The sequence below is a fragment of the Patiria miniata genome, unplaced genomic scaffold (genome assembly GCF_015706575.1).
Source record: "Patiria miniata isolate m_02_andy unplaced genomic scaffold, ASM1570657v1 HiC_scaffold_17, whole genome shotgun sequence".
NCBI classification, from domain to species: domain Eukaryota; kingdom Metazoa; phylum Echinodermata; class Asteroidea; order Valvatida; family Asterinidae; genus Patiria; species Patiria miniata.
In genome coordinates this window covers 1,288,607-1,315,278 of record NW_024037055.1, presented here as the reverse complement: position 1 = coordinate 1,315,278, position 26,672 = coordinate 1,288,607, and the positions used below count along the sequence as shown (strand labels likewise).

At 41.0% G+C, this 26,672-nt stretch overlaps 4 protein-coding genes across 6 annotated transcripts; 3 read left to right on the top strand and 1 right to left on the bottom strand.

The window, feature by feature from the left end:
- Window positions 1-303: 303 nt before the first annotated feature.
- Window positions 304-5,684, bottom strand: LOC119723334 (probable RNA-binding protein 18). The gene is made up of 5 exons (XM_038193908.1): window positions 5,575-5,684; window positions 3,220-3,346; window positions 2,662-2,757; window positions 1,934-2,058; window positions 304-1,520 (listed from the first exon to the last, which is right to left on the bottom strand). Exons 1-5 carry the CDS (start codon window positions 5,652-5,654, stop codon window positions 1,358-1,360), a joined length of 591 nt encoding a protein of 196 aa, XP_038049836.1. The 5' UTR covers window positions 5,655-5,684; the 3' UTR covers window positions 304-1,357.
- A 631-nt stretch (window positions 5,685-6,315) lies between these two features.
- Window positions 6,316-12,301, top strand: LOC119723332. Of its 2 annotated transcripts, none has more exons than XM_038193905.1 (9): window positions 6,316-6,370; window positions 6,789-7,003; window positions 7,464-7,605; window positions 8,642-8,689; window positions 9,122-9,333; window positions 9,938-10,027; window positions 10,465-10,786; window positions 10,988-11,290; window positions 11,643-12,301. In XM_038193905.1, the coding sequence occupies exons 2-9, from the start codon at window positions 6,794-6,796 to the stop codon at window positions 11,990-11,992; spliced, it is 1,677 nt and encodes a 558-aa protein (XP_038049833.1). In that variant the 5' UTR covers window positions 6,316-6,370; window positions 6,789-6,793; the 3' UTR covers window positions 11,993-12,301. The 2 variants fall into 2 exon arrangements, with proteins under 2 accessions (XP_038049833.1, XP_038049832.1); XM_038193904.1 differs by having other exon boundaries at window positions 6,316-6,374.
- Window positions 12,302-12,402: 101 nt separating this feature from the next.
- On the top strand, window positions 12,403-14,655 carry LOC119723333. 2 transcript variants are annotated; one of them, XM_038193906.1, is made up of 3 exons: window positions 12,403-12,531; window positions 12,866-13,218; window positions 13,608-14,655. In XM_038193906.1, exons 2-3 carry the CDS (start codon window positions 12,870-12,872, stop codon window positions 13,958-13,960), a joined length of 702 nt encoding a protein of 233 aa, XP_038049834.1. In that variant the 5' UTR covers window positions 12,403-12,531; window positions 12,866-12,869; the 3' UTR covers window positions 13,961-14,655. The 2 variants fall into 2 exon arrangements, with proteins under 2 accessions (XP_038049834.1, XP_038049835.1); XM_038193907.1 differs by having other exon boundaries at window positions 12,403-13,218.
- Window positions 14,656-17,343: 2,688 nt separating this feature from the next.
- Window positions 17,344-26,385, top strand: LOC119723331 (organic cation transporter protein-like). Its single transcript, XM_038193902.1, has 11 exons — window positions 17,344-17,563; window positions 17,701-17,874; window positions 18,198-18,302; window positions 19,040-19,298; window positions 19,746-19,914; window positions 21,040-21,181; window positions 21,962-22,041; window positions 22,342-22,550; window positions 22,868-22,979; window positions 23,473-23,688; window positions 24,096-26,385. Exons 1-11 carry the CDS (start codon window positions 17,450-17,452, stop codon window positions 24,238-24,240), a joined length of 1,725 nt encoding a protein of 574 aa, XP_038049830.1. The 5' UTR covers window positions 17,344-17,449; the 3' UTR covers window positions 24,241-26,385.
- Window positions 26,386-26,672: the final 287 nt, after the last annotated feature.

The following is a 26,672-nucleotide window of genomic DNA, read 5'->3' as shown; positions in this document are numbered from 1 at the left end:
TTTTTTTAGTTAAATTTTGCCAAATATTTACTCTAACCCAAACAACGCAGAAATGTCTTTGGAGGTAACAGTATCAGTCAATATGCAAACACCCTTATACTTTGAAGGTTTAGGCAAATACAGTAGATTTTAAGAAATTCTTTTATTATTTTTTTATTTCAAGTTATTCATTTTTATACACTTAAAAATACCATAAATATGCTATTTTTTTACGCATAACAAGGGTTTCAAAATGCTTTATAGTACATGTAGCAGGCAGATGGATAAAGGTAGGGGGCAGTCATGATGATTTCTACATCCGTAAAATAACTTAATTCTTGATAAAATGTTTATTCAGATAAGTTCAACTAAAGACGAACACTACAGGGTGAGTTAAAAAAAAAAAACGAAACCCAATATAGACATTCTGCATGTAGCACTAAAAAAATTAATACTTTTCTGCAAAAAGCAAAGTTGTGAAAATGAGAGTGCATTCAAATGATATATTCACCACAGACATTTAGGCTTTTACAACATGCATTTCTATAAAAATCTTTTTTAGAAATGCATGTTGTAAAAGCCTACATGTAAATGTCTTTGGTGATTATATCATTTGAATGCACTCTCATTTTCACAACTTTGCTTTTTGCAGAAAAGTATTATCTTGTTGACAACCAATCGAGAAACGTTTTTATTGAAGTATAAATTTAACATTGGGCATAAGTGAGCATATGCACAATTGTTAAGAGCCCCTCCCCCCAAAAAACAAACAGGAATAAGTTGTTATATTAAGGTACAATTAAGAGAGCTGGAAAACAAGAGGATGGGTTAAAAAAAGTGCATAATTATGTACAAATAAATACAAAGAAACAAAACTATACACAAGAAAAAGAAATCAAGTACGCATATATGCATTTAGAAACAAATAGTGTTCCATATAATGTACAGTACAAGTGTTGTTAACACCAAAGAGCGATATATGTTTGATGATTGGCCAATTTCCATGCAAAAGTATTCAAAGGCTGAAAAGTGGAAAATTTATGAAATCTTCCATATTACAAGCTTCACCACAACAAATTTGGTGTCAAATTAGAAGGGACAACATAATATTCATTTAAGTGGTGTACCAAAGACATTAAATTGGTTTTCCAGTCATTATTTAGTATGTTTGGTGCTACACATTTTTTAAATATGAATATATTTTGGAGGGTTGGGGTTTTGCTTTTTTGACTCACCCTGTATTGTAAGAATTCTATGACCGAGCACAAAGGAGTAGGGTTTGCCCCCTTGGACTAGGAAAAAAAAGAAGAAATTTAAAAAAGAAATAAAAGCATGATATTGCACCTGAGTTTCTGTACATGTATAGCGGTATTTGGTGTCACCTCTTCTTGTACGGCTTGAAGCGTTTGTCTGAGTGACCTTGCCTGCCACTCTTGGACTTTGCCGTTGCTGACGAGTAGGTAGGTACAACGGTGAAGTCACTACTGGCTCGCTCCATTTGTCTCAGTTTGCTCTCGATGGCTCGGATCTTGGCATCATTACTGTCATGGAAAGGCAAACATAGGTCTGAGATTTAAAGTTTTAAACAAAAACAGCAAGTAGTTGACCTGCTTATCCTGTTCATCGAAAGCAACATTAACAGCATCTACGAAATTATCTGAATCGATAGCAAGAGCTTTTATTAGTATCTTACATCCACACCAACTCTCCAACACCTGGTTCATACTGGCATCCCATGGTTTTGGCAGAATTAAGTGTTAGGAGTGACTCAAGTCGACAAAAATAGACTTTGGTTTTTGAGAGATAATGTTTTTCCATTAATTTTAATTAACTACAGCATCTGGAGTTGTTTTGAATGACAGCAACAGTTGATTTGTAGTGAATGCAAAACCTAATTCTTATCATTAGGAATAACTAGAACATAAGTCTAAAACAATATAGTTGCATGATTTACCTGTTTACTAGTGCTTGTTTCTTGGTGCTGGTACCAGGTGCAGCTGACTGGTGACCCCCAAAACTGCTTGGCAGTTTGTCTGGAGCTAGAGACGTTTTCTCATCTTCAAGGGATTCTTCCTGTGTCTGGAAATTACAGCAAAAATAAAAGAGAGCATTTTGAACAAAAATATTGACAAAATGGGGAACCACCAACATTGGGCTAGATAGCTCAGTTGATAGACCAGTGGAACAGCAACTCGAAGGTTACCAGTCCATTTTTTTTTTCAAATTTAAAAATAATTTTAATACACCAAGTCAGTTTTCTTACGTACTTTATTTGAAAATTTGAAAAAGAAAGCCATATCCTCTCTGTGTGATCCCCATTTGCTATACTAATGTTTGCAGCATTGCAAATGCGGCTAGCAAGGTCACTTTGGGTGAAATCCATGGGTACATGGAATGCAAGGTTTTTTTGCTTCTGACTAGGATCCCTTGAACAAAGACACAAAATGGGAACTATCAGCATAGGGCTGGAACCGAGATAGCAATCCAGTGCTTGAAAGATCGAACCCTGCTTCAGTTAATTTTGTTTGTTCAACTGAATAAATACTTTTAATATACATAAAAAAATGAGAAGCACTCAAATATTCACACACATGTTCATCTAATCATCTGAATTCAGTGTCATGGTAGTCTAAAATCCAACACGAAGTGGTTTGGAATTGTTAACAAATGTACTGAACGTACCTTGAAGTTTGGTGTCTGTGAGTGGGCCCACTTCACGGCAAGTCTCTTGTTCAGTGCCAGTTTACCGTCCAGAGCGTGAATGGCAAGCTCAGCCTCCTAGAGGATAAGGTTGAAGGTGAAAGGAGAAAATCTGTAAGTGCAAGTTTTTCTACTAACGCAAGTTGTGTTAACTTAAAAAAAAAAAGGGTGTAGATAGAGAATGAATCTTTACTCCTAGACCCCACAAGCTGTGTAGTATCAGAGCGAATACCCTGTCTTGCTGATTTATGAAGTACAATACTGTCTGAAAGGTACATGTATGTGGGAGTAAGACCATTGACTGATTTGAACATGTTTAGCAGGATTGGTTGATATTTCAGAAAAGCACTTGCGCGATCGGTTAATCCTGTAGGAATTCTCAGACTTTACTTCTGTTTTTGAAAACAATTATCCAGACCAGTAAATTAGAAAGACTAAGTGATCGACTGATGGTGGTTCGCCCAATAATACAGGAGGATTTTGAAAATCATGCTTTAACATTTGCTGGTCTAAACCTATCAGGGATTTAAAATTCGGTACCTCCTGTGTCTTGAAGCTAACAAAACAATAGCCTCTGGGTTTGCCTTCACTGGGACCCGTCTTGTGGAAGAGAAAATCAAACTGGGCGATTTCACCGTGACGTCTCAGCAACTTCAGAAGATTGTACCTGTTAACAATGCATTTTACTCTTGTTAACCATGTGACTTTCATCTAAAAAATTTGCCATTAGGCCAAAAAAAAAAAATATTCTGTCTCTGGTCAGACCAAAGTTCCGGAATTGACGCGGCCACGCGGTTTTTTTTTTTTTTTTTTCCTTTTTTTTTTCTTTCTTCAGCTTGGATTGTACAGACAAGGTGGGTACTATTTTGCTTTTTTGGTGTCCTCATGTACATTAGTGGCCTCCATAATTTGCCTTGGTGCTTTCGATCATTTGCCTTGGTGCAATTTCCCATTCCTTGGTGCTCTTTGGTAAAAAAAATTGAGGAGGTGCGGAAATAGAGGGCGCTGTTGGAGCTACCGTGGAACATTTTGGAAAAAAAAAAAGATCGACGCGCATGCTTAAAATCGACGCGCGCGCTGACCAGAGACCGACTTATTTTTTTTTTTGGCCTTAGATGTACTGTATATTATGGTCTTTTGCTAACGACTCAACATTTACTCACTTTTGAATTCAAGACACAAAAACAGACAAGAAAATTTGCCCACATTTTTTAGCAAAATATTAGAGTTTGAGTAGGGTTTCAATGGGTCAAGGAACCAGACTGGAGCTTTAATCATCCAATGAGCTTGCGTTAATTTTGACAAAGTGCACTGTTGCTGTTGCCTATCATGCAGTAATCTTTGAAACTCTCTATAGTGAGGCACGCCTTCTTGTGCGCTTTTCACCCTCGGCCGCGTGCAACATCCAGACACTTAAGAGAATGCCAAAGATTACTCAATAACAGGCAATAGCCCAAAGTTGACACACGCTCAGTGGATATTGTAGCTCTAGTCTGCAGCAATATATTCATAAAAAAGTGTGCAGATTGCACCATGCATAAGACCATGGAGAATTCCTACCTCCATGGTAAGACTGTTTAATACGCAACAAAATAAAATTTTGAAAATTATTTTTTCTTTGGAATGATTCAGCAACTCTATATTCTTCATGTAAAAACTCATTTACTTTAAACATAAAAGTTGTGAGTGTCTTGCATCAACCTTGATAAGTTTGGGGGAGCAACTATAGAATGCAGGGCCACGCCGAAGCAAGGTTTTTTGTTTTGCCTGGAGGCGTGGATGGAATAGGAGTAATAGATATGCAAACCTGCAAAAAGTGCTAAGTACAGCGAAGGAATGCACTTGTCTTCTAAGCTTCCCATGAAGGATCGGAAGGGAGGGCGTGCTTGTAAATGTGTTGGGGGCACTGTCTGGAGTGGCGGAGGCGCGGAGTCTTGGAGTCGCAGAATCGCTTTAAATGGGCGCGCAAATTAGAAAGGGAGGAGGGCGACGGGGCACTGTCTGGAGTGGCGGAGGCGCGGAGTCTTGGAGTCGCAGAATCGCGGAGACGCGGGGCACTGGAGTGGCGGAGGCGCGGAGTCGCGGAGTCGCAGAGACGCGCGCCGATAGAGGGCGCAATTCTCGGCGGAATTTTTTTGAGAACGAAGCATCCATACCCATTTTAAATGGGCTCGCAAATTAGGAAGGGAGGAGGGCGACGGGGCACTGTCTGGAGTGGCGGAGGCGCGGAGTCTTGGAGTCGCAGAATCGCGGAGACGCGGGGCACTGGAGTGGCGGAGGCGCGGAGTCGCAGAGTCGCAGAGACGCGCACCGATAGAGGGCGCAATTCTCTGCGGCTCCACGACTCCACGATCGATTTTCGGAGGTAGGTCGACTGCGGTTCCACGCCTCCACGCAGCCGTACGGAGGCGCGGATGTAGAGTAAAGTGGCCCTGCATTCTATAGTTGTACCAGTTGTGCAATAACCTGATAACAGGCTCTGACAGTCACAATTTGCTGGTAAAACTTGTCATTCTCAGTTGCTACTGTACGTCACAACTTACGCCACTTAAAATGATTGCATAAGTTACGGTAAAACTTGTCATTTTCACAGTCGCTACGCCACAGGTGTCCTAAAGATAAGGATTACCAAAAAAAGTAACATTTTGCTGGTAAAATATTGAAAATTTTACTAAGAAAACACTTTCACTTGACACTAGACCAGTCTAAACAAATTTTCAGACCAGTCCCATAGGGTTTGTGCACAGCCACAAGTGACAAGGTGACATGACAAGTGATGATGGCCAGATTTCATTAGCCAATTTTAAGAAATTGAACGATATGTATTTGCTGTTTGAAAGCTCTATGAGATACCTAAGTAATTTCGGCAAATGGTCATTTGTATCTTTCGCTTACTCTGATATCTTTTCGTCGATATTTCCGATCCAAAGTCTTCGACGTTCTGTTTTCTCGAACGCGTTCCCCGCTGTCGCCATTGTACAGTCTACATGGAGCGCCCTCTATGTATCAATCTAGTCAAGCCGCGCTTTTGAAATTTCCAAACAAGTGTTCAGTTTCCCTGGCATTGTCATCCCACATTCTGAAAAGATATTTATGCTTTTGTACTGCTCCAACATTTTCACAGAATAGAAATGTAACACAGCAACGTTTACAACATCGTCATTCCTTTTTTTAGGGGCTATGATAAGAGGAAGGGGTGGGGAAGGTGGGGGGGGGGGGTTGTCGACCATTCCAACGTCGCGCGACACCAGCTGTGCCTTTTGGGTCAGTGAAGATATAATAGCCTATAATAAACCACAAAATAAAACAATCGTTATGTCTGGGTGTTTTAAAAATTGTCTACATTGGAGATTTGTTCAGTTGTGGGAATATAATTATATCAGCAAGGCCATTAAAGCCTCTTAATTTTTTTCTCTCTCGCTCAATCAACATCGTCCCAACACGGGCTTTTTGTATGAATTTTTGTGGGATTATAGAGATAAAAGTGTTTCAAAGAACCGGATACGTTGAGGAAAATAAATGAAAGAGGTTTGCCTTATCATTGTTTTATCTGTTTCTTTTTATAATAGGATTAATTCTTTTTAAAAGAAGTCTGTATATAAAAGCAAATGCTACTCATTCATTTTTCTGTTGTGAGGTAACTTTTAAGAGCTTACTGGGGCCAATTTCACTGAACGTCTAAGCATAAAAAGTTGGTAAGCATGTAATTTTTGTGAGCAATTAAGGTTACCGGCCAAGACAATGCCAGGGAATATGTACGATTTGTGATTTGGTTCTTAAAGTATTTCTACTGAGCACATTTTCTAAGCAGTTTTGCTGTGTCTGGGAATCTTCATCGGTCCCTACCTACTCCTTAAGTTACAGAGGATGCAAGAACACGTAACGCTATAGTAAAGCTGGTCCCACAGTGTATTATGTTCAGTTGATATACAGAGTGGCTCTACACAATGGGCCGGATTTAACCCATCCGTTGGGGTTATGCTATATGATAGCACTGCCCGGCTCATAAGCGACAGTCGGTGAGATACAAAGGGGACACAAGACTGGCCCTCTGGGACCAGCAAACATGACCGATTGACCCAATTATACATTTTGTTTTCTTTTTCAAGAAACCATGATTCAGTTTATCGCAGTATATCTGTGCATTGTCCCCGCCTGGCCCATCGCATTGGCAGTCCCGGTAACGCCAGGGACGCTCACCTTCCTCGGAAATGGATATAATATCCTCTTCGGTAACCCGGAAGGAGATTTAAGGACTGGGAGTGGCGACCCCGGGCTGCTGATTACTCGTAAAATCTTCGATTTCTCTTACGATGACAAGAAGGTAAATGCTCGTCTCGTGTTTTCATTAATTAAGGTGCTCTACTCTCGAGCATTTTCATTAAGAAGAGTCACGGAAAACTCTTATTCAACATTAAAGAGTTCTCCGTTAAAATGAAATGCATCCATGGGATATTACTTAGCATACTTATACCTGACTTCTATGCATTAAATTCGAAGTTAGCTTTGGATTTAAAAAATGAAAACTTAAGGCCCTGGGTTTATTTCGCCTTGATTATCTAGGAGGGGGCAGACTGAACCCACATTATAGTGTTTATCTCCAAGAAAAAAAGGGACGGGGTTGTTCAGCGTCAATTTGAATACAAACAAATCTTTACTCATCTTCTGGTTGAATAAAAAAGCAGTCTTTTTGGAGGCTAGGCCAGAGGCGGGAAAAGCTTCCTTGCAGCTCCCCGGACCCGTCTGTATATATATAATAACTGCTTCTCCTCTCGACTGTACAGATGTCCTTAGACGGGAGGTACACCGTACCAGATCAGGTGATCATGTCATCGAGAGAATCGTGCCGACCTTCGGTTACAACTGCTGTCTTTGAGGGGACAAAAAGCTACCAGGACGAGCTCAAGCATTACGTCAAGCAGCTGGGTAAATCAACACCTTACAGAAAGATCCGCTCTTTAATGGTCCCAGAGGGGGCTAGTCTGTCCTCTTAATTTGTACCTATCTCACTTTCCGATGGATTGACTGACTGACGGACTGTCATTAGTTTTTATGACTTAAACTGGTTCAAGTCGGGTGAAAAGACTCGGGCAGTGCTATTGCATAGGATTACACAATAATGCTAATGAATGAACTAAACCAGTCTCATTGATGAGATACATTAAAAGACCTCCAGTGAAGTGAATAACCATGATGAATTATAGCTTAGAATTGTATGCACTCTTGGACCATGCAGATTTACTACAGCTTGCCTTGTCTTTTTGGATCCTCTACGTTTCGCAATATTTGCAAATAACGTTACGAGCCGTTTTGTGCAAATGATCTGATGACGCGAATTGTTGCAAAAAAAAGAAGAAAAAAAAACATATTAAAGAAGGCCAATGGCTGACAGTTGATATCAACTGTCAATCATTTTCATAATCATAATCTAACTGAGAGGAAACTAGTAACAGGGCCAAAGAGATTACGACTGAGTTTTGTTTACCCTCTTTACGCGGTTACACCTGTCACTTGCACCAACATTCCCAGGAATATTGAGAACCGATTGATGAACAATATCAGTCGGCTTTCGATTCACGCAGACTTGCAATCAATTTCAAAACCACGATATTTGTGCAGAAGTTTCTTTATAGGCCTGGTTCTACAAAAACAGCATGAGGCAATTATACATTTTATTGTTCATTAAATTGTTTAATTCACGTGATGTAATGAGAAAGTCTACTAAATTAACTGAATTCCGGAATGCTAATACAGCCAGCGATTTGTTTTGCATTTTGAACTACTCTTCATTTAATTTTGCAAGTTATCAACTAGGCTGTGTCCGTTCGAAAGATGTGGGATATTTCCTTGAATATAGTAAGACAAAGTGGTATAACATGTTTTGTGTCGATTGAAATGTATATAGATGTATCAACTTAAAGTTTCACGTCAGTGATCAAAGTATATCTTTCGTCTTTTGCAGGAAACTCAGGAACCACTTTGTCTGGGTACGAGTTCTCGAAAAGTGAAAGTACGTCATTTACAGATGTCATTTTTAGTGAGAAAGAACGCTTTGTAAAAAAAAACGTGGAAGAAGAAAATATATCTACAACTAATGTGGAAAGTTTTCATGAACAAAAGAAGTTACTTAATTAATGTACAATTTTGACATGCATTGATAATATCATTCAAAATGGCCCTGTCATTCAACAGATACAATCTGTATTCCTTAAAAGGTCAGGTCACATCTTTCCCTTTGGTTTTTTTGAACAATTACAAAAATGTTCAATGTCTACAATACAGCAATAAAATCAGCCAATACCTCATGGTCGCGTTCCTGCCATTAAATTAAATTTGGAACAAGTTTTTAGTGTTTTTAATTCAAAACTAATCTACATCCATTATCATTTCCAGTAATTTTATGGAGTTGCAAGTTAACAAACAATAAACGATTTTTCAACAGAGTATGTTGTTACGAGTCAGTCTACAAACGTCCGACATCATGTGTTCTTCGACGAAGTTACGACTTGCAACTTTGGTAGGGCGAGATACGTCACAGAACTCGCCTTCACTGACCGATTTCCACTCTCGCGAGATTTCGTCGCCAGTGCATGTGCTCTGCCCACGACCTTTGACCTGGTGGAGTACATGAGATTTTTGGACACGTGGGGAACAGTAAGACTTCGTTGTTCGTTTTCAAGTAATCTTCATGACACCAAGCTAGGTACAATGCGATCAAGCTATTACTGGCTAGAGGTTGCAAGGAATAAACTTCGGGGCAAATAATATTACCCACCCAAGAGGGTACCAAAACTAGTCCACAAATAAAATAATAACAGTGAACAAGAACAATAAAAATTTCACCTCTAATTAAGTCAAGTAAAAAAAGAAAAATCGCACAAGTTTCATTGGTAAACTATTGTTTACAGTCATTCGCTATGAGAAACATAAACATTGAAGTATATATAGGTCTACATGATATAAATGTAGCGAACCTTTGAACTACTCCCACAAAACATCCGGAAAAGTATCAACAAAGTTAACAGTTATGCCACTCCATGCATGTCGCTATAGCCTATAACTTCGGGAATTCTCGAATTGATAGTTTTCAGTTTCATTAAAATGCTTTACGGTAGGTCTTTGTTGTAAAGTGGGAAAAGATGCTTTTTTTATACGTGGAAAGGGGGCGTAAAATACGCCATTATATACATTCAAGGCAGTGATGGAATTAACATCTCGAAAATTTTTACTTTGATTTGAATCTGTTGATTTTGTGCAGCACATTGTATCAGAGATGGATATTGGAACCAAGACAATCAAACGATCCCAGACTGACTACAAAACACTAGTGAAGTTTGCAAGAACAATCGTAAGTATTAGAATAACGTTAACAGTTGGGAAAGTTTCATCCGCTGTCGTCAAAGTAATTATTTAAACATGTTACAACCTGAAATCATTTAAATCGTAGGCCTACTCATTAGAGGATATATACCCTGCAAATCGGCAAAAGCAAAATGGGACTACTGACATCATCTTAAAAGCTAATGACGGATATTTGTAATTTGTATGAACTAGTGCTCCCACAAAATAGGGACTGGTAGCTTTCTCAAATGCGCGTGCGTGGAAACGAAGTTTTTTCTCCAACTCGTTTACGTCACTTTCATTCACTTTCATTTTCACTTTCAAATGTTAGTTGAGTACACAGTATTTGAATGAGTTTGTAGGGTTTGTTTGAAGTCTGAATCGATGATAGACAGACTGGGATCCAGTCTAAAAAAGTTCCTTGCTTTTGATTTGAATTTTTAGGCGGAGCATTATTCCGCCAATGGCGAATCCATCTCCCTGGATATGGCCAGTCTGCGAGGGCGCCTGCGCACGGAGCCCGCCCTCTTCGACGTCCTCGTGGAAACCCTGACCCTCGGCGATGCTACCCGGGCCGAGCCCCTCTCACTGGAGCTGATTGGTATCGGGGAGGTCTTCGATATCGATTATTGGCAGCTGATGGATCGATATGTGTCGGAGGGTCTCTGCCCAGCGGGTGGAGATGAAAATTTGAACTCCAAGCGAGCCAATCTAGTCAGGGCTATGGAAGCATACCCAGGCTGGCATAATGCACAGAAATCACTTAGTAAGCCAATTAAACCAATTTACCCGGTACTATATACATGTAGTAGCATTCAAATCAATCAACCCTTCAATGCTTTTTTGTCTCATTGTAAGTGAAGCGGTTTAGGACTTGAAAAAAGAAATGATTCTTGAAAAGTGTCAGGCCAAATAGAAATCTGACCAGGGACATTTTAGAGTGTATGTTTTGGTTATTGCCCCCTAGACCCAGTCGTCCAGACCGCTATCACTTGGCCGGTGGGTACGTACAGCCTGCCGATGACCAACGGCATGTCTGGCTGTCCCAACTCCGCCTTCTTCTGGCAGACCGGCCGGAGGTTTCAGGACACCCAGGACCTCTTCGCCAGCAATGACTGGTCGGACCCGTGCCATCTTATGGGTCCTTACGCCAGGAACAACGTGCAGCAGAACTTCTGTAGTAAGACCGACGCGGTGGTTTCTGAGGGCGACACGCCCGAGTGGGATGCTGGCGAGTATTGCATATTCAAGAAAGGTTCCTGTCCAAGTGGTGAGCCAAAGAATGATTAAGTTTTTAACACGACCTGAGTAAGCCAAACCAGAGTGCGACCGCGAGCTGCAATCTTTTCTGACGCGTCGAAATCTGTCCATGCAGTGACTCTTATAATTCCCAGCGCTTCCTGCATAACTATTTTATGAAAGGGCACCAGCGCAGTTATATAGGGCAGTAGGGACGAGCTTAGGACCTGAAGTGATCTAGAGTGAAACGACCATGTCGACATTCGCTGCTAGTCGCTCCAGAATTCACAGCTTTCACATTCACTTGTTGAATAAAATCAGTTAATCCAAACTGCTAAGGTCAATGGGAAATGAAGATCCGCTGAACCTTCCATTTTCCCTAGGTTTCTCTGAGGGTTGGATCAAATGGGACGACCAGGACGCGCTGAACGGCAACACTCAGAGCGGGGTGCTTCCGGACGGAGTGTACGACCACAACACGTTGATCTACTACTGCTGCAGGGAAGACGGCGACCCGATCACGCCCATCCTACTTCCAACCCAAGACCCCTTCTTCCTGTTCCGAAAGAACGACGTGTGTCAGGCCGTGCAAGCCATGAGTCTGATCGAGGAGTGGTTCAAGTGGGACGGGGAGGACAACTTTGTTGATTTCACCCGATACTACGGGGGCTCTCACCCCTATGTCGATAGTCGGGATGATGACCACAAGATATACTATTGCTATTATTACTAGGTTCTGGTGTGGTTCCCCCTCCCCCACTGTCTTCGATTTGATTATAGCCTAGCCTTACTGAAACAAACTTGATTTTCACCTACTATGAGAAAATCCGTAAAGGTATAAACAAATAAGACATTGAACTGAGTTTAAACTTCAGAACTGTATTTTACAAATATGCCATATTAGATTTCAGTGTTGACAAGCAGATTCTAAAACCAAGAACGTTAAATTTGAACTGCCTAACCGACATTCCTTAAATTTGACAACAACGAGCAAAGCTAATTCCAGAAGCGTTATTCTCCAATAAAACAAAATCGCAAACAAGCCTGGTGCTACTCAACTAAGTTCTGTCAATTAAGTCCTATCGATGTCAATCAAACTAAATTATCTCGTTGGGAGAAAAAAAATTATCAGAAAAATCTTTCTCTTGCTCGGAAAGTACAGCTAGTTAGATTCTCCTTAAACAAAACCACGTACGGTTGTAATCGTTCATTTCAAACCACGGACTCATTCAGGCCATACCGAACGCTGAAAGTGTCTAGGCTTCAAGCAAGGTAGGTTATACAAAACGTTTCCTGGATTAACTGAACATATATTGTAAGTCATTTTGCACAATGTGAGGCACAGATTCGTGCGTTTTCCATCTGTTCGGTATCTTCTGAACTTTCTATGCTCGATGAATGACTTTATTGTGAGCCAGGCAGTGCGATCGTACAGGATTACATTAATTTCATAATTAAGAGCAAACGTCGCACAGTTTCACGCGTCAGCGATGGTAGATAGATACAGAGCGGAAGTTAGTTTATCAATTTCTAACTGAATAGAAGTTTAAAAATGTACATGCGGCAGAAGAATGTTTTGATTTGTCTACGTGTTTCTTAATCATAGCACAATGGCCAGCATTTTAGGACCGCTCCTTGTTGTGACCGTCTTCTCAGCGGTGTCAGCCGCCCAGTTGCCAAGTACCTGGCCAAGCGGAACCTACGCCCTACCCATGGCCGATACGGGCTGCCCCAACACTTACTACTACTTCAAGACCGGCCGGCGGTACCACGACACCCAGGATCTGCTCCCCAACAACCAGTGGTCCAACCCGCTACATCTGAAGGGGATTCGCTCCAATACGGACGTGGAGCAGAACTTCTGCGTCAAGACCGACTTTGATCCGGCCGGAGGCAGCAGTCCGGAGTGGGGACCGGGGCAATACTGCATCTTCAAGAAGGGGGCATTGTGCCCAGACCGTAAGTTGTTTAAGGCATAGGATTATTTGTAGTAGGCCTAATTATCGAATTATTATTAAAAAGTTGATCATGCCGGCATAAAATACCCCGTGAAATTATTCAGTTTGGTTTGCTGTCCGTTTAATCAATAAATCTGGGTGATTTCCAACGATCGGTCAACTGACTGACTTTTGGAAATAAAGAGATCTATAGACGAATTCATGTTTTGCGATTCAAAGGTGGTGCATGTTTTCCACCGTTTTCTCGAAAAAATGTAAGATCAACTGAACTGAACTGCAACAGGATTGGTTTGAACACTTCTTTTGATTTTGCGTGGTGTTATCATTGGATGCCTTTGATCCTTTATGCCTTTAAGCATTGACGTTTCTGTTGAATTACTTACTCGTTAGGTTTCAGCGAGGGTTGGCTCAAGTGGGACGACCAGAACCTGTTTAATCGTAACGACGCCAGTGGGGAGTTGCCCGAGGGCGTCTACGACGACAACACCAAGATCTATTTCTGCTGCCGGGAGGACGGCGACGCGGGCACCCCGCTCACGCTCCCCGTGGACGACCCGTTCTTCCTGCTCCGAAAGAACGGCGAGTGCCAGGCCGTGGATCGGATGACCATGCTGGTGGAGTGGTTCCGATGGGACGGGGAAGACGACCTGATCGACTTGACGAAGTATCGGGATGGCAGCGTGCCGGATCTGCAAGACAAAAGCGGGGATAACCATAAGTTATATTATTGCTATTACTACTAGAACCACTGACACGTATAACCGTCTTGAAGTCGACAAAATCTTTTGACTGAAATAAATCCTCAAAAGTATCCATATTTTCTTTGAATTTGTCTAATTGACTATCAAGACGAAAGTCATGCCACTGCTAGACAAACATGTACATGTAGTTTGATTATATGATCTCGAAACCATTTTTGATTTGCTGTTTTTTCTTTCTTTTCTCTGGTGGGTAAAACATTTTAGGAAACTTACATCATGCCACTCCTATAGTCAGTCGATTCATGGATTTAATGACCTGTTTCAGTTGGTTTCAAGCACAACCATAATTTTTGTGGCTAACAGGTCTAGAGTATGGGCATCTTATTGACACACTGAATAATAGTCACACATCCACTGAAAGATCGGAAATAAATGTAACTTCTTGTTTTTAATAAAAGCTACCTGCTCATGATTTATCAAGTATCAAGATGAACGGATACAGTGAAACACATCACTCTTCCGTGTTTAGCAGCAGATCACGTGCTAAGAACCACTGAACTATACTCAACATACAACTTCTTGAAGTGTGTTTGTTGTACATCGCTTGACCATTCAGTGTCAAGCGACCAATGGCCGGCCGATCAAAATGAACCCTGCATTAATGCCAATCACATTTTAATTGCATATATATAAGGAATGTCGTACTGTTGAATAAAAATATGACCTTCTAACGGTTATTTGGTATCCCTGTTCTCGTTAATTTTAGCCTGAACTGTCTTGTGAACTGCGCATTTCATTGATCAAAATAATTTAAATAAATGCCACGCAACGGAAGCAAATGGCTTTATCCTTCTTTTGTTTTGAAAGCGACGTTTCGGTCTGTGTTACAATTCAAAATGTGTAATTTAGAGGATTGTTAGGAATTATGTCCACGTCAGGTGTAGCAACTTCGTCCCCTTGGCAGAACCCTACGTGCCTATCCTACGTATTCTCTCACCCCGTTACCGTCATTTGCATGTTCAAAAATCTTGCAAATGCAACTAACAATAGTGACGCATTTGTCTGGTGCCTGCCTTTTGCTTCAAAATCAGTGCTTGTTTTTTTTTGTATGAGGAGTCCAGGGTACAGACAGAATCAATTCTTCGTGGCGTGAAATCGGAACGAACACACATGATTTCTTCAAAGTATTAAAGTCCTACTACATGTATATACACTCACCACTTGCAGCATACAGTGATCAAAATCATTATGGAAAAGGGAAGATTGCTTCTGATCTGAGGAGGATTTGACGTATTAATGTACGATTTACAGTAAAATACGCAATATGAAATCACCAAGTACATTACTTGCTATCCCGAGGATCAAGGGAGATCTGATGCAGAGATGTGTTTTATGCAGCACAAGAATTACAAAATCATTAAGGCGAAATAAAAAAAAAACACGTTTAGGCCCCCCCCCCCCCAAAAAAGGCTCCGGTTTCTGGTCTGCGCGCGCGTCGCCGTAGCCATGCGCGTAGGCAAAATAAAAAAGTGTTTTCTCATTGTAAGATGATGTCTCAAAACCGCCAAACTCACTGGTTCGACTGGAATCCTGCTGCTGCACAAATTTAACGTGTTTTAGCTTTATGTGACCTCTCTGGACTCGCATATATTTTGCACAAACTTTAGTCGGGTATCATTTGCAGTCATCAGCCGACATTTGAAGAAAAAACAATCGTTACATTTTTGTTTAGAAAATTTTTGGCCGCAGAATTTTTCTTCTTCCCTTTATATATATATTTTTTTTCTGGGGGGGGGGGGGGGAGGCTATTTTGACGTTGGTGTCGCCAATTACACCCTATTAATACTACTCGAAAATAGGCCACATACATATTACCACGGTCAAATCGCGGACTAACAAATTGAACCCCCCCCCCCCAAAAAAAAAATTCATAATAACAAAATTACTATCTCGGGGGGGGGGGGGGGGCTCAAGCCAAGCCCCCTCCCCCGGGTGCGCCACTGCTTTGAACAATAGAGGACAATAGGGTCCCGAATTCCCGAACTTGGTACCCAAATTATCGATCCGTGTACAAAACATTATGGGCCTTATTCACGAGTTGGCCATATTGAATTGACAGTTAGGTAAAATATTAATTTTGGGAACTTGCGAAGAGAAATGAAAGCAACTTAATTTATAATAAGTTCCAGTCTGCTTCAATGAATAATTTAAAATTTGTAATTAAACATTCCCTGATGTTTAAAGCCATATTTAACAAAAAAATGACAGTAAAATAAGGCTGCATTGTGCCTGCAAATATAGTCTGGCGCCATTCCATTAAACAGTTAACAATTAATGAAATACATTCAGGGATCCCGACAAAAGTTGCCAACTCGTGAATATGGCCTACGGGAGGTCCCCGATTGCAGGCAATACCCACTTGTGTGCTTTGGTTCAAACCCGTACCACACTCCACAGCGTCCCGAAGTCAGAACGCGGTAAAAAAGTCTATCCAATAGATAATGCTACAAGTTGCGAACTAAAAAACACAACAACAATTAACCTAGATTGATAAAAGATCTTTTGATATCACAATTTAGTTTCAGCATAATTTGGTAAATGATGTCAGCCGCTGCCTCGCACAAAATTACTATAGTAACAAACTTATCAATCACAAACCTATTTCATGAGAAGTTTAAGGTCAAAAACTTGCGGGCGGCTCAGCGACCTTATGGACCCCAAATACAGTGACAATAAACGCTGTTTTCAAAGTACGGGTCTAGTTCAGAGTTCATCTGAAATGCGCTGTTTGGGGCTCTAAAACCCGTCACTCACGACATGATATCATTACGGTTTTCGTGCGACTTCGAGTTAGCAAATTTTCGTTATCAAAAATAGCCGTTTTACCACTAGTCTTCATTCCAGTCACAAAATGGGTTGTTCCTTTAGTGTTAGAATAGCCCCTTTCAGCAATTCTGTGTAACTGTAAGCTTTGAACTACGAAAGGGACTTTAAAAAATGAAATTGCATTTTCAAGTCCTCAGCGATTGGACAAGTCAAATCGTAGACCAACCATTCTTACACTGTACGCCATATCAGCGATATATTAGGTCTACGTACGACATCTATATAGCTCAGACAATGCATAAATTCACAACACACTTGCGACGAACCTCAACTGAAGAGATCAAACTTGAAAGGCATTGACATGAATCAGAAAGATATATCAAACAATGGTGTCAAATTTACCGTTATCAATACAGACAGTCGACATAAAATCACCGTCCAAGTAAAACATTAACAAACAAAAAACATAACAAATATAAAAGATAAGAAGGCGAGACAAAGTTCAGTGGGAATCAAAGTGACATGTTTTGCAGTGCGAGTCAATTTTCAACTGATAGTATTCATTTGCAACTATTTGTTTAGTCATGCATGACTAAACAAATTTTGAGGGAAAATAAAAAGACTGAGATTTTTTGACACAGCTTCATAATACATGTTGTGCATGCACGTGTACTCCCAGACCTTTTCTTCTCGGTAAGCTAAAAGATGCGCTTCGACGAAGTCTTGACGTGCGTTGGGGAGCTGGGTCTGTACCAGATCCGTGTGGCTCTGTTCATCACCATCATGTCTGCACCGGTCGTGTGGTATCCTAGTGCTGAGGTGAGATGAGGTTTCATGTATGTTATTTTGCTCAACTCTGCATATGTTCAAGTTCCAACATACATTCAGTCCGCAATTCAGGTGTTGTGAAAAGAGCGTTGTTCAAATTTCTTTTGTTGATATCATTTTTATTCCAGATCTTCAGCAATCCCATGGTTAATCACTGGTGCTCTGTCCCCGAGATACGGGACCAGTGTGGTGACTGGGGCCTGGATGAGGCCCAGTGCGACCAGAAGATTATCGATGTGGCTATCCCACCCAGTGGCACAGGAAATGACAACTGTCGACGGTACAGCTGGACTGACGTGGAGGTAGGCTCCAAATGGGTTCCAAGACCTTCGTGTTTTAATCATTTTCCAGTTCACAGAGTCTTAAGAACCGAAACAAGCATTATGACATGTCGAGAATAAAACAAGAAAAGGCAAGCCTAGTGAAGTCGGTCTCATGGCGCACACATTCTATTCGTTTGATTCTGAATTGCTATTCATCTGCTTTTTTTTTTTATGCATGTGGTCTACCCAAGGGGTCATATTTAGCTCATTCATTGGCGTTAAAAAAAGATTGTCATATACGAACGCACTGCCCGACTCCCAAGTTACTGTCAACAAACGAACCCTGTTATGGCTTTTGATAGGTAACGATCAACACAACAAGAGAAGAACTGAACCAGACCATCACTGACTGCAACGCTGGCTGGGACTTTGACCATTTAGTGTACAAATCCACTATCAAAGAACAGGTAAAACAGAAGATCGGCTACATTTTCCAATGTTGATCATGCCATTTTGGTGATGTTTTTACGAAAAACATGTGTGACATGTATAGGTATAGGCCTAGTCAATAAAGGATAGATTATTCGAAGAAAAAAACGGGAGTCAACTTAGAACATTTGTGCAGTTTCTGTGAACTTTTGGACATTTTGATTTGGAACTCCCACTGTTTTCGAAGTGGCTACTTCTTAAAGCCTCTAGTTTATGTCACCAATAGTGTGAAGTGCCTTTTCGAACATGACAGGGTAAGGCTCTTCAAGTTGGTGCCAAAGTACAATATGACTTTTTTTCAATTGACTGAGAGTGGGTATTCATTTTCATGCATCTGGTCTTTACAATGAGGCCGGATTTAGCCCAGTAATTGGCGTTGCGGGGTAATCCTATACAACAGCACTGCCTGAGTGACCTGAAAGCTTACAGTTGACAGTCAACTCTTGACAGGTTGACAAAAGTCTCCATAAAATTCACAACAGTTCCCGTGCTGGAGACAGATACAAATACGAGGCATGAGGCTGGCCCGATGCGAACACCAAAATTAATGGCAAACATTATGCATTGTATGTGTGTTATTGTTCATTCTCATTTCTCCTCCAAATTGTTCACAACGCGCGACCATCAAGTGTGATGCTTTGACGATAAACCTTAAAGAGGATTTTCTGTATAGTGCAGCAGCTTTCTTTCACTCTATGCCTGTATTTTTTTGCAGTTCTCTGTTGTCTGCGACCAAGCTTTGTTGAATGATCTACCGCTGACAATCTTCGGTGCCGTGGGGATTATAGGAGTAATTATCTTCGGTGCTTTTGGGGATAAATTTGGCCGTCGGCCTGGGTTCATTCTCGCCCTGGTCATACAGACGTTGACTGGACTTGCCACTACATTTGCTCCATCGTTTGCCGTCTATTTTGTCTTCCGTACTATTCAGGGATTCGTCAACACAAGCGTGTTCTACTGTGGTTTCCCTTTATGTAAGTTATTTTGTCTTAACTTTGACACGCCATTAAGACGCATACAGAGTTTGGAAAATGTATGACCTCATCACGAGGTTCTAAAAAAGTGATCGGAAATGTATCAATTCTCGCAAATAGCTCAATGGGGCGACACATTTTGCGACACCGTTGTACTTAAAAGAGCAAAGGTAGTTTAGGGAGACATTTGAATGTCTCCCTCTAATGTTTCAATTCCTATTTGTAAATTGTCATGTCGCAAATAACCTAAACCGATTCATCGTGATGCAAAACCAAATTTCCAACGTTTGGCGAGGGTAGGTTGAGTTTAGGTTAGGATTAAGCGTCATAAAGTTCGGATTTTTGTGCATGAGTATATGGGAATGTCTGCCAAAAGTACCATTTCCCGTAGTGGTAATTTATTTACTCATTATTAAACTATTTCATAGATAATATTTTTTTGGCCAGTGATGGAAATGATAGGCACATCCAAGCGAAACATTACCCGTCTTATTCTGATGTGTATCAGCGGCGTTGGTGCGATGTGTTTGGCGGGCTTTTCGTATTTCATCCGCTGGTGGCGAGGCATGTCCATTGTGATTTCTATGACTGCGATTGTCTTTAACTTCCTTATTCCGTGAGTCTTTGTGATTAACCTCAATACAATAAATAAGCCTTTATGATTGTATCAATGCAATTGATCTATAGAGGAACCCAGACACGTGATCAATGTACATCGAAATGCCCCATAATGCAGTAACAACTGCGCACTGCCACGTGAACCGGCTTATCTGAAAAATAGCTTGCACAATGCTTTCGCCATTGAAGGGGGCCTTCGTGATAGAAGTGATACCGTGCCTTGATTGGTCTTTACTCAGATACGGCTAGCCGACCCACGGCAACCTCATCCCAGAATTGACTTTATTTCTGTATACTGATGTTATACAACAATAGCAAGTAATGATTTTATGTTATGTACTTGGTGTTTTCTTTCCAACGTTCAGTCAACCTACAAAAACCTCAAAAAATCCCCAAGCAAACAAACAAACAAACAAACAAACAAACAGTCTTCCATTTTCCATTTTGTTAATAATAAATAAGTAATGCTGCATATTGGCTGGAAAAATTTTTCACATTTTAACTTTTGAAAAAAATAACCGTGTTTCTGGATCTCATGCCGCGACGAATTGATTTTGTTTTTAACCCAGACACCGCAATACAAAAACAAATACAGGTCTAAAGCACAGCCAACCACCAGACTTTTCAGTACTTAACCTAATTTGTACACGTACATGACTGCAATATTTTTGAACGTGCTACTGATCAAACACCAGAAGTGAAGAGCAAGTGGCAGTGGAAACGATACCATGGGAACGAGGTTGGACCCACGGGGCCAGATCGAAAGTACATGTAGTTGACCGGGTCACTTGCTGTGTTTTGTACGAGCCTAAATAATAGTTCTATTAAACAATACAATAAATGAATAAAGAAGTAAAAATGCATAAATGGAAGGATTGTTGCGGCACTGACAACAGGGGAAATGCTGGATGAAACATTCTGCAGGGTCAATGAATACATTACACAGAGTCTCAGAATTTGAAATAGGGCTCATGCGTTTTACATGTAGGCTTACTTATTTGGTAATTAATTTCTAATGACATTGTTGAGTAGTGAACTGTTTACATCGTAGTGAACTGTTTACAAATTTAAAAAAGTTTAAAACATACAAATGGCTCGTGCATGCTTAATCTCGTATTTTTAGGTTTATTCCCGAGTCCCCGGCCTGGCAGCTGACAGTCGGTAAGATTGACCAAGCAGAAAAGACCATCCGGAAAATGGCGCGAGTGAACAAAGCGAAATTACCGGAAAAGCTCTTCACAGATGAAGATATCGCTGAACTCAAGGTAAAATAACAACCTAAAATAACAACAACACCCACCTACGCCATCGCCAAAGAAGCAGTAGCAGCTACAGCCGGAGCAGCACTAGCAGCCGGAGCAACAGCAGCAGCCGGAGCCGGAGCAGCAGCAGCAGCAGCTACATCAGCAGCCACAGCAGCAGCCACAGCAGCAGCAGCAGCAGCAGCAGCAGCGACAGCAGCAACAGTCACAGCAGCAACAGCAGCAGCAGCAGCGACAGCGACAGCAGCAGCAGCAGCAGCAGCAGCAGCAGCAGCAGCAGCATCAGCCACAGCAGCGACAGCAGCACCAGCTACAGCAGCAGCAGCCACAGCAGCAGCTGCATCCACAGCAGCAGCAGCCACAGCAGCAGCAGCCACAGCAGCAGCAGCCACAGCAGCAGCAGCAGCTGGACATGAGGACTTGAGAAGGAGGACATGGAAGTGAAAGGAAGAGGACTGGTGGTGGTAGTGGGGGAGGGGAAATATTTCGGCTTACCAGCGGAAATGTAACCACACATTTTGAGTGGGGTTTGGGAGGAGGTAAAGGACAAGGAAAGACTATAGCGGACAATAATTTGTCGTTGCGAGATGTCCGATCAGCTTTTGCAAATTCGAAAGGGGCTGACGCTGGGTGGTGCTCTTCCCCTATTTTCTTTCCTTATATTTTTTAATAGCATTTTAGGGAAGGGTGCGAAAACATCACTGTTTAAAAAAAACCCAGTGGTCTTTTATCTGGGATACTTTTGGCCCCGTTTTTAATATATCCTTTTTATGAATATTTCAGGGTATTGAGCAAGCGTCCATGATTGATCTTCTGAAATCACCAATACTACGGTATCGTCAATTGATCATTTGTTGGATGTCGTAAGTATCGTGTGATAGTATATATCAACAAGTCAATTATACGTTCATGTAAACGAAAAGCTCGAACCATTTGAAAAATAATCAAATTTGTCATTGATTTGAATCGGTAAAATTAATAAGTTCCAGCGCTTATTATTGTAAAAAGTATGGATTCTGTAAATGTTATTCATTTCCTTCATATGCCATTGTATTTATCCGAACTGACGTATCTTTCCAGTACCGTACAAGCCTGCTATTAAGAACTGGCTCAATGTACATCTTTATACCCTCTTTCACCTGATTCGTCTTTCATTTTGACAGGTTTTGCATTGCACTGGCTTCTTACGGCATGACCCTTAACAGTGGTAACATTGGAACTGACGATCATCTGTCGTTTGTATTGCTGATCGTCGTTGAGATACCTGGCTTCGTGTTAGTCTATCTACTCCTGGATCGCATTGGACGGAAATGGACGATGATGGCGTCCTTTGTAATCTCAGGGGCCGGCTGCTTTGTTACTGCTTTTGTTGGTGAGATATATAGATTAGAAAAAGTTCTTTTGCTGTTTGTGCCCATTCCCACTCACAAATCCAGCCCCTCCCCCGCCTGTACGAACGTCCAAACTGTCTGTCCCCGCTTCACCGCCTTCCACTGTTTACAAGAGATCGCTTCCACTGCGAATTGATGGCCAAACTAAAATGAAAAAGTTCTGTTAAATCATACCGAAGAAAAAAATGGGGTCAATAGGCGACGTGTGACTACTTGTTTGGTATCGAGACGTTCACATTACAAAAAAAATGAACGTGGAAATGCGAGACTTGAACTTTCTCATATTATTTCTTCACAGAGCAAGGATCTGTAGCTCAGACTGCAGTTGCCATGGTGGGGAAATTCGGCATAGCGGGCGCCCTCAGTGTTTCAGATCTGTACGTTGCTGAGCTTCTGCCAACCCAAGTCAGGTATGACGCCCTACCCGCCTCCGTCGTACAACCAATGACTGATTTTGCCTGTAACGGAGCAAGCAATTACTTTGATCCTCTAATTTTTGTTAACATTGCTAAACCACAAATGGCCCCAGGCTGACCTTCCAGGAGTTTTGTCACAATTACGAACAAGTTCCTAAGGGTGTCGGGTGCTTTGTACGGTCATAGAGTGGACAAGCTGTGGGAAATGGCTTGGTTGAGCCCAAAAGCAAAATATCACAGGAGCCGTGTATTTGCAGCAACGTAACACGGGAAGACATACATTATATAATAGGTAGTGTACCCAGTTTTATCATCTCCAACACATAACCATAAACAAGAAAACCCCGAAGTGGCAAAAGTTGAATTGCATGCAGGCTTTCAATCTGATGGAAACTACTTCGTGACCCCGTGTAGTGTTTACCCATTCTTCCTTGTCTCTTAATTTATCAAATTTGTCCACACTTTTGCGTTCCTCTTTTGTCACAAGGAATGTGGGTATGGGCTTGAACGGCATGGGGTTTGGTTTGGGAGTCACTTTAGCCCCATACATAACGCGGATTCAGGACTTCTGGCCACCAGCTACCATGCTTATCTTCGGGATTCTTACAATCTTGGCAGCCATACCAGTGTTTCTGTTGTTGCCAGAGACTATGGGTAGAGACCTACCTGCTACTATCGAGGAAGGAGAGAACTTCACGAAAAGGTAAATCCTATACTGAACGATCAAAATGTGCACATATATTCATAATTCAGTTCACATAGTCTGGTTCCCGCCCAATACCCGGAGGAATCGTTTATGCAGAGACCAGAAACCAGTCTACCCAATGAGCAAAAGCAACCCAGGGAGCTGCAAATACCAGAATAGGGCAAACTTTGTTTTGAAGACAGACAATAATAACCAAAAGGTCAGGGGAAAAAAATTGCTGAAAACGCGGACAGTATGTGAAATCTGTGCCCGTGTTGACATCTGTTGTACAGATTGTGCATGAGATGTAAATGAGATTGAATATTGAATAACTAATGAATTGTGTGTTCATTATTGTTTACTCTTCTCTTTTACAATTAGCCGTTGGCTTAGTGTGTATATGCTAATCCTTTCTTTTCATTCAGGCGAGGTAAAGGAAGTGAAAAAGACTTGCCGACTTCGGGTGTCGACATGGCAGTTGATGTACAGGTTAACATGAAAGGATTCAAGCAGAGTGGCATTGACAATGTAGAAGTCGAGTATCAGGAAGAAGAAAACGTACACCTTTAAATGCTTAAATTCTGCTGCAAAAACAAAACAAATCAATAATACAAGATTCACGATGCAAACAATGTAAAGTGTAAGTGACTCGATGTTGGTTTGATGTGAAATGTGCTTTATTAGAACTATTGCTGTAGGCATTAACTCACCGGAATCAGTTCGAACGAAGAATTATGCTCCCTTATGGAAATTATCTAGTGCATATCACCGCTAAATGATACTACAAAGCGCACAAGGTATGAGTGCGAGTGGGTTTGTTTATGGTGTAAATCGAGGTGATGCATCATCGAGTAATTGATGAAAAGGAGTCAAATCGAGGACGACCGCGATTAGAGAGCGTGTATACAAAAACAATGGGAGCTGTTGCAAAAAAGTAAAAGTATCATGAACAAAAAATCGATGATGAGGAAATCCTCGATTTACATCTTGTGTATGTGTGTTCACAACTTAATCGTCAACTACGTTGATCACCCACAGGCGACCCGCCCGAAGCGGGCGAAGCGAAGCCTCGTTTATGAAATACTCTGAATTAAAGGGATTTCGCATCCTTAGTTTTGTGTTCAAATTTGGATGGTGTTATCACGTGATGCCAACATTCACCAAGCTGTTCTCTCCTTCACCGCGTGTGCATCGCTTGAAATATGACTGGTCTAAAAAAAGTTGAAATAAACTGTTTAATGTGCGCAAAATATCATGCAACAGATGCTTAAATGTTTTGCTTGCCAGTCAGTTGCCTATCGGAATGACGTCACAGCTGGCCTTGTTTATATATTGTAGTGTATGTAAGACACAACTGAGTTGTTTTAGGTCGTTCTTTTATTACCAGTAAATTTAATAAGTGATTAGACATTGAGTAAACAATAAGTTGCTTTTAAATAATTATATTATACGTTTTGAACACATACTTTTAATTATGGAGAATGAGAAAAATATATGCTGCTTTAACTCTGCTGCTGTTTTCTTTTTTAGTTTCAACAATTCAAACTTTTCTCCTTACGAATCTTCAACTTGTATGCATTATTGTTAAACATGCGGTCGTACTCTCCAACAAATTATTTTTCTCTTAACGAAAATTATGCTTCTTTGCTACAGGAAAACCCTTTTTAATTTGGGCGTCTGCAACACTCACCAAAAGGCTTTTTATTGACTTTCTATATCGCACAAACAAATCCGCCCCGTAAAAAGACATGTTCCCGGCTCCTTTCGATTCTGATAGAGAACAGCAATTGACTAGCTTATCCTGCAAACGTATGTTGTGTTATGCCAGTGTCAAGCGTAAAAAACCTATCTGACTTCAACCAGTATAGCTATAGTAGATAGTAGATACATGTAGTATAGTAGATACATGTATATATAAGTTCAAAGACGCGTCCGCTTTAACTACCGTATATCATACAAAACGCAGACAGATTGTGACACACTTAGCAACCCCAATTCATATCTGCCTATATACATATCGTGTGAGACTTTTTAACCAGTATTTAAATTAATATGCATCAACTTGATGTGTAACTTAGCAGTAAACGTGTGTTCGATTTTGGAGCTTAAAGAGTACGTATTAAAGAAGAGAAAAGTGTTGAGAGTCGATGTTAGGTAAACGTCCTTTAGTGCGAGGGGTGGGTCGGTACAACCCTGCACCCGCCACTCCACAGCATCCCAAATTCTGAACGCGGTACCAAGTGGTACCAGTACGCTCCAGATAACGATATCTATTGCGTACAAAGAGAACAACTGACCTAGATTACAGGCTGTCCATGCCATGCAGTCAAGTTCACCAATCCAACGATATCAACAGTGATGGTGACGTGAATCCCGAATTGGGTCGATGACCCACAGATAGTTAAGGGCAACTACTGACAACTGAACCTGTCAATTACAAACCTGTATTTAACGTTCAACGTCTAAAACCTACGCGCAACATTATGGTCCACGAACGCAGCACAATTTGATCATTATTTTCGTACAGTTAAAAGACATTTAAAAGGTACATTCGTCTGGAGTGCATCGTTTTGGGCTTTAATACGCATTTTCCTCGAAATTATATAAAACACAAGAGAGCATTAAACTACAGCTTGAAGATTTGAGTTTTTGTGTAATTATCACACGAAGGAATTTAGGGGTACAAAAATCATGCCGTTGGAGCGGTAGTATTCATTCCAGTCACAAACGTTCAAATCCAATGAGTGAAAACGTACATTTTACTATCATTAGCGAGATTTGACAAGCCCCCCCATACATTGTACACTATCAAGGTAAAGTCGTCCTAAAAATGCCAAAAGGTACAGTTCATATTGTTTACTAGCCACATTTCAATGTTCTTGTTCACATAAAATTCACATAGGCCTTATGCGTTACAAAAACCCAAATTATTTAGAACAAATCAGTAAAAATATTTTGGTGCTGAATAATTGCATATCACGTATATAAGCTACAGATGTGCG

Excerpts from the sequence above, each read along its gene's own strand:
- LOC119723331 (XM_038193902.1), top strand. The coding sequence starts at position 17,450 with ATGCGCTTCGACGAAGTCTTGACGTGCGTTGGGGAGCTGGGTCTGTAC. Across the intron at positions 17,564-17,700 it reads TGTGGTATCCTAGTGCTGAG|ATCTTCAGCAATCCCATGGT; the intron begins GTGAGATGAGGT and ends TTTTTATTCCAG. Across the intron at positions 21,182-21,961 it reads AAGATATCGCTGAACTCAAG|GGTATTGAGCAAGCGTCCAT; the intron begins GTAAAATAACAA and ends TGAATATTTCAG.
- LOC119723332 (XM_038193905.1), top strand. The coding sequence starts at position 6,794 with ATGATTCAGTTTATCGCAGTATATCTGTGCATTGTCCCCGCCTGGCCC. Across the intron at positions 10,028-10,464 it reads TGAAGTTTGCAAGAACAATC|GCGGAGCATTATTCCGCCAA; the intron begins GTAAGTATTAGA and ends TTGAATTTTTAG. Across the intron at positions 10,787-10,987 it reads TAATGCACAGAAATCACTTA|ACCCAGTCGTCCAGACCGCT; the intron begins GTAAGCCAATTA and ends ATTGCCCCCTAG.
- LOC119723334 (XM_038193908.1), bottom strand. The coding sequence starts at position 5,654 with ATGGCGACAGCGGGGAACGCGTTCGAGAAAACAGAACGTCGAAGACTT. Across the intron at positions 2,758-3,219 it reads TTAGCTTCAAGACACAGGAG|GAGGCTGAGCTTGCCATTCA; the intron begins GTACCGAATTTT and ends CTTATCCTCTAG. Across the intron at positions 2,059-2,661 it reads CACAGACACCAAACTTCAAG|ACACAGGAAGAATCCCTTGA; the intron begins GTACGTTCAGTA and ends TGTAATTTCCAG.
- LOC119723333 (XM_038193906.1), top strand. The coding sequence starts at position 12,870 with ATGGCCAGCATTTTAGGACCGCTCCTTGTTGTGACCGTCTTCTCAGCG. Across the intron at positions 13,219-13,607 it reads GGGGGCATTGTGCCCAGACC|GTTTCAGCGAGGGTTGGCTC; the intron begins GTAAGTTGTTTA and ends CTTACTCGTTAG.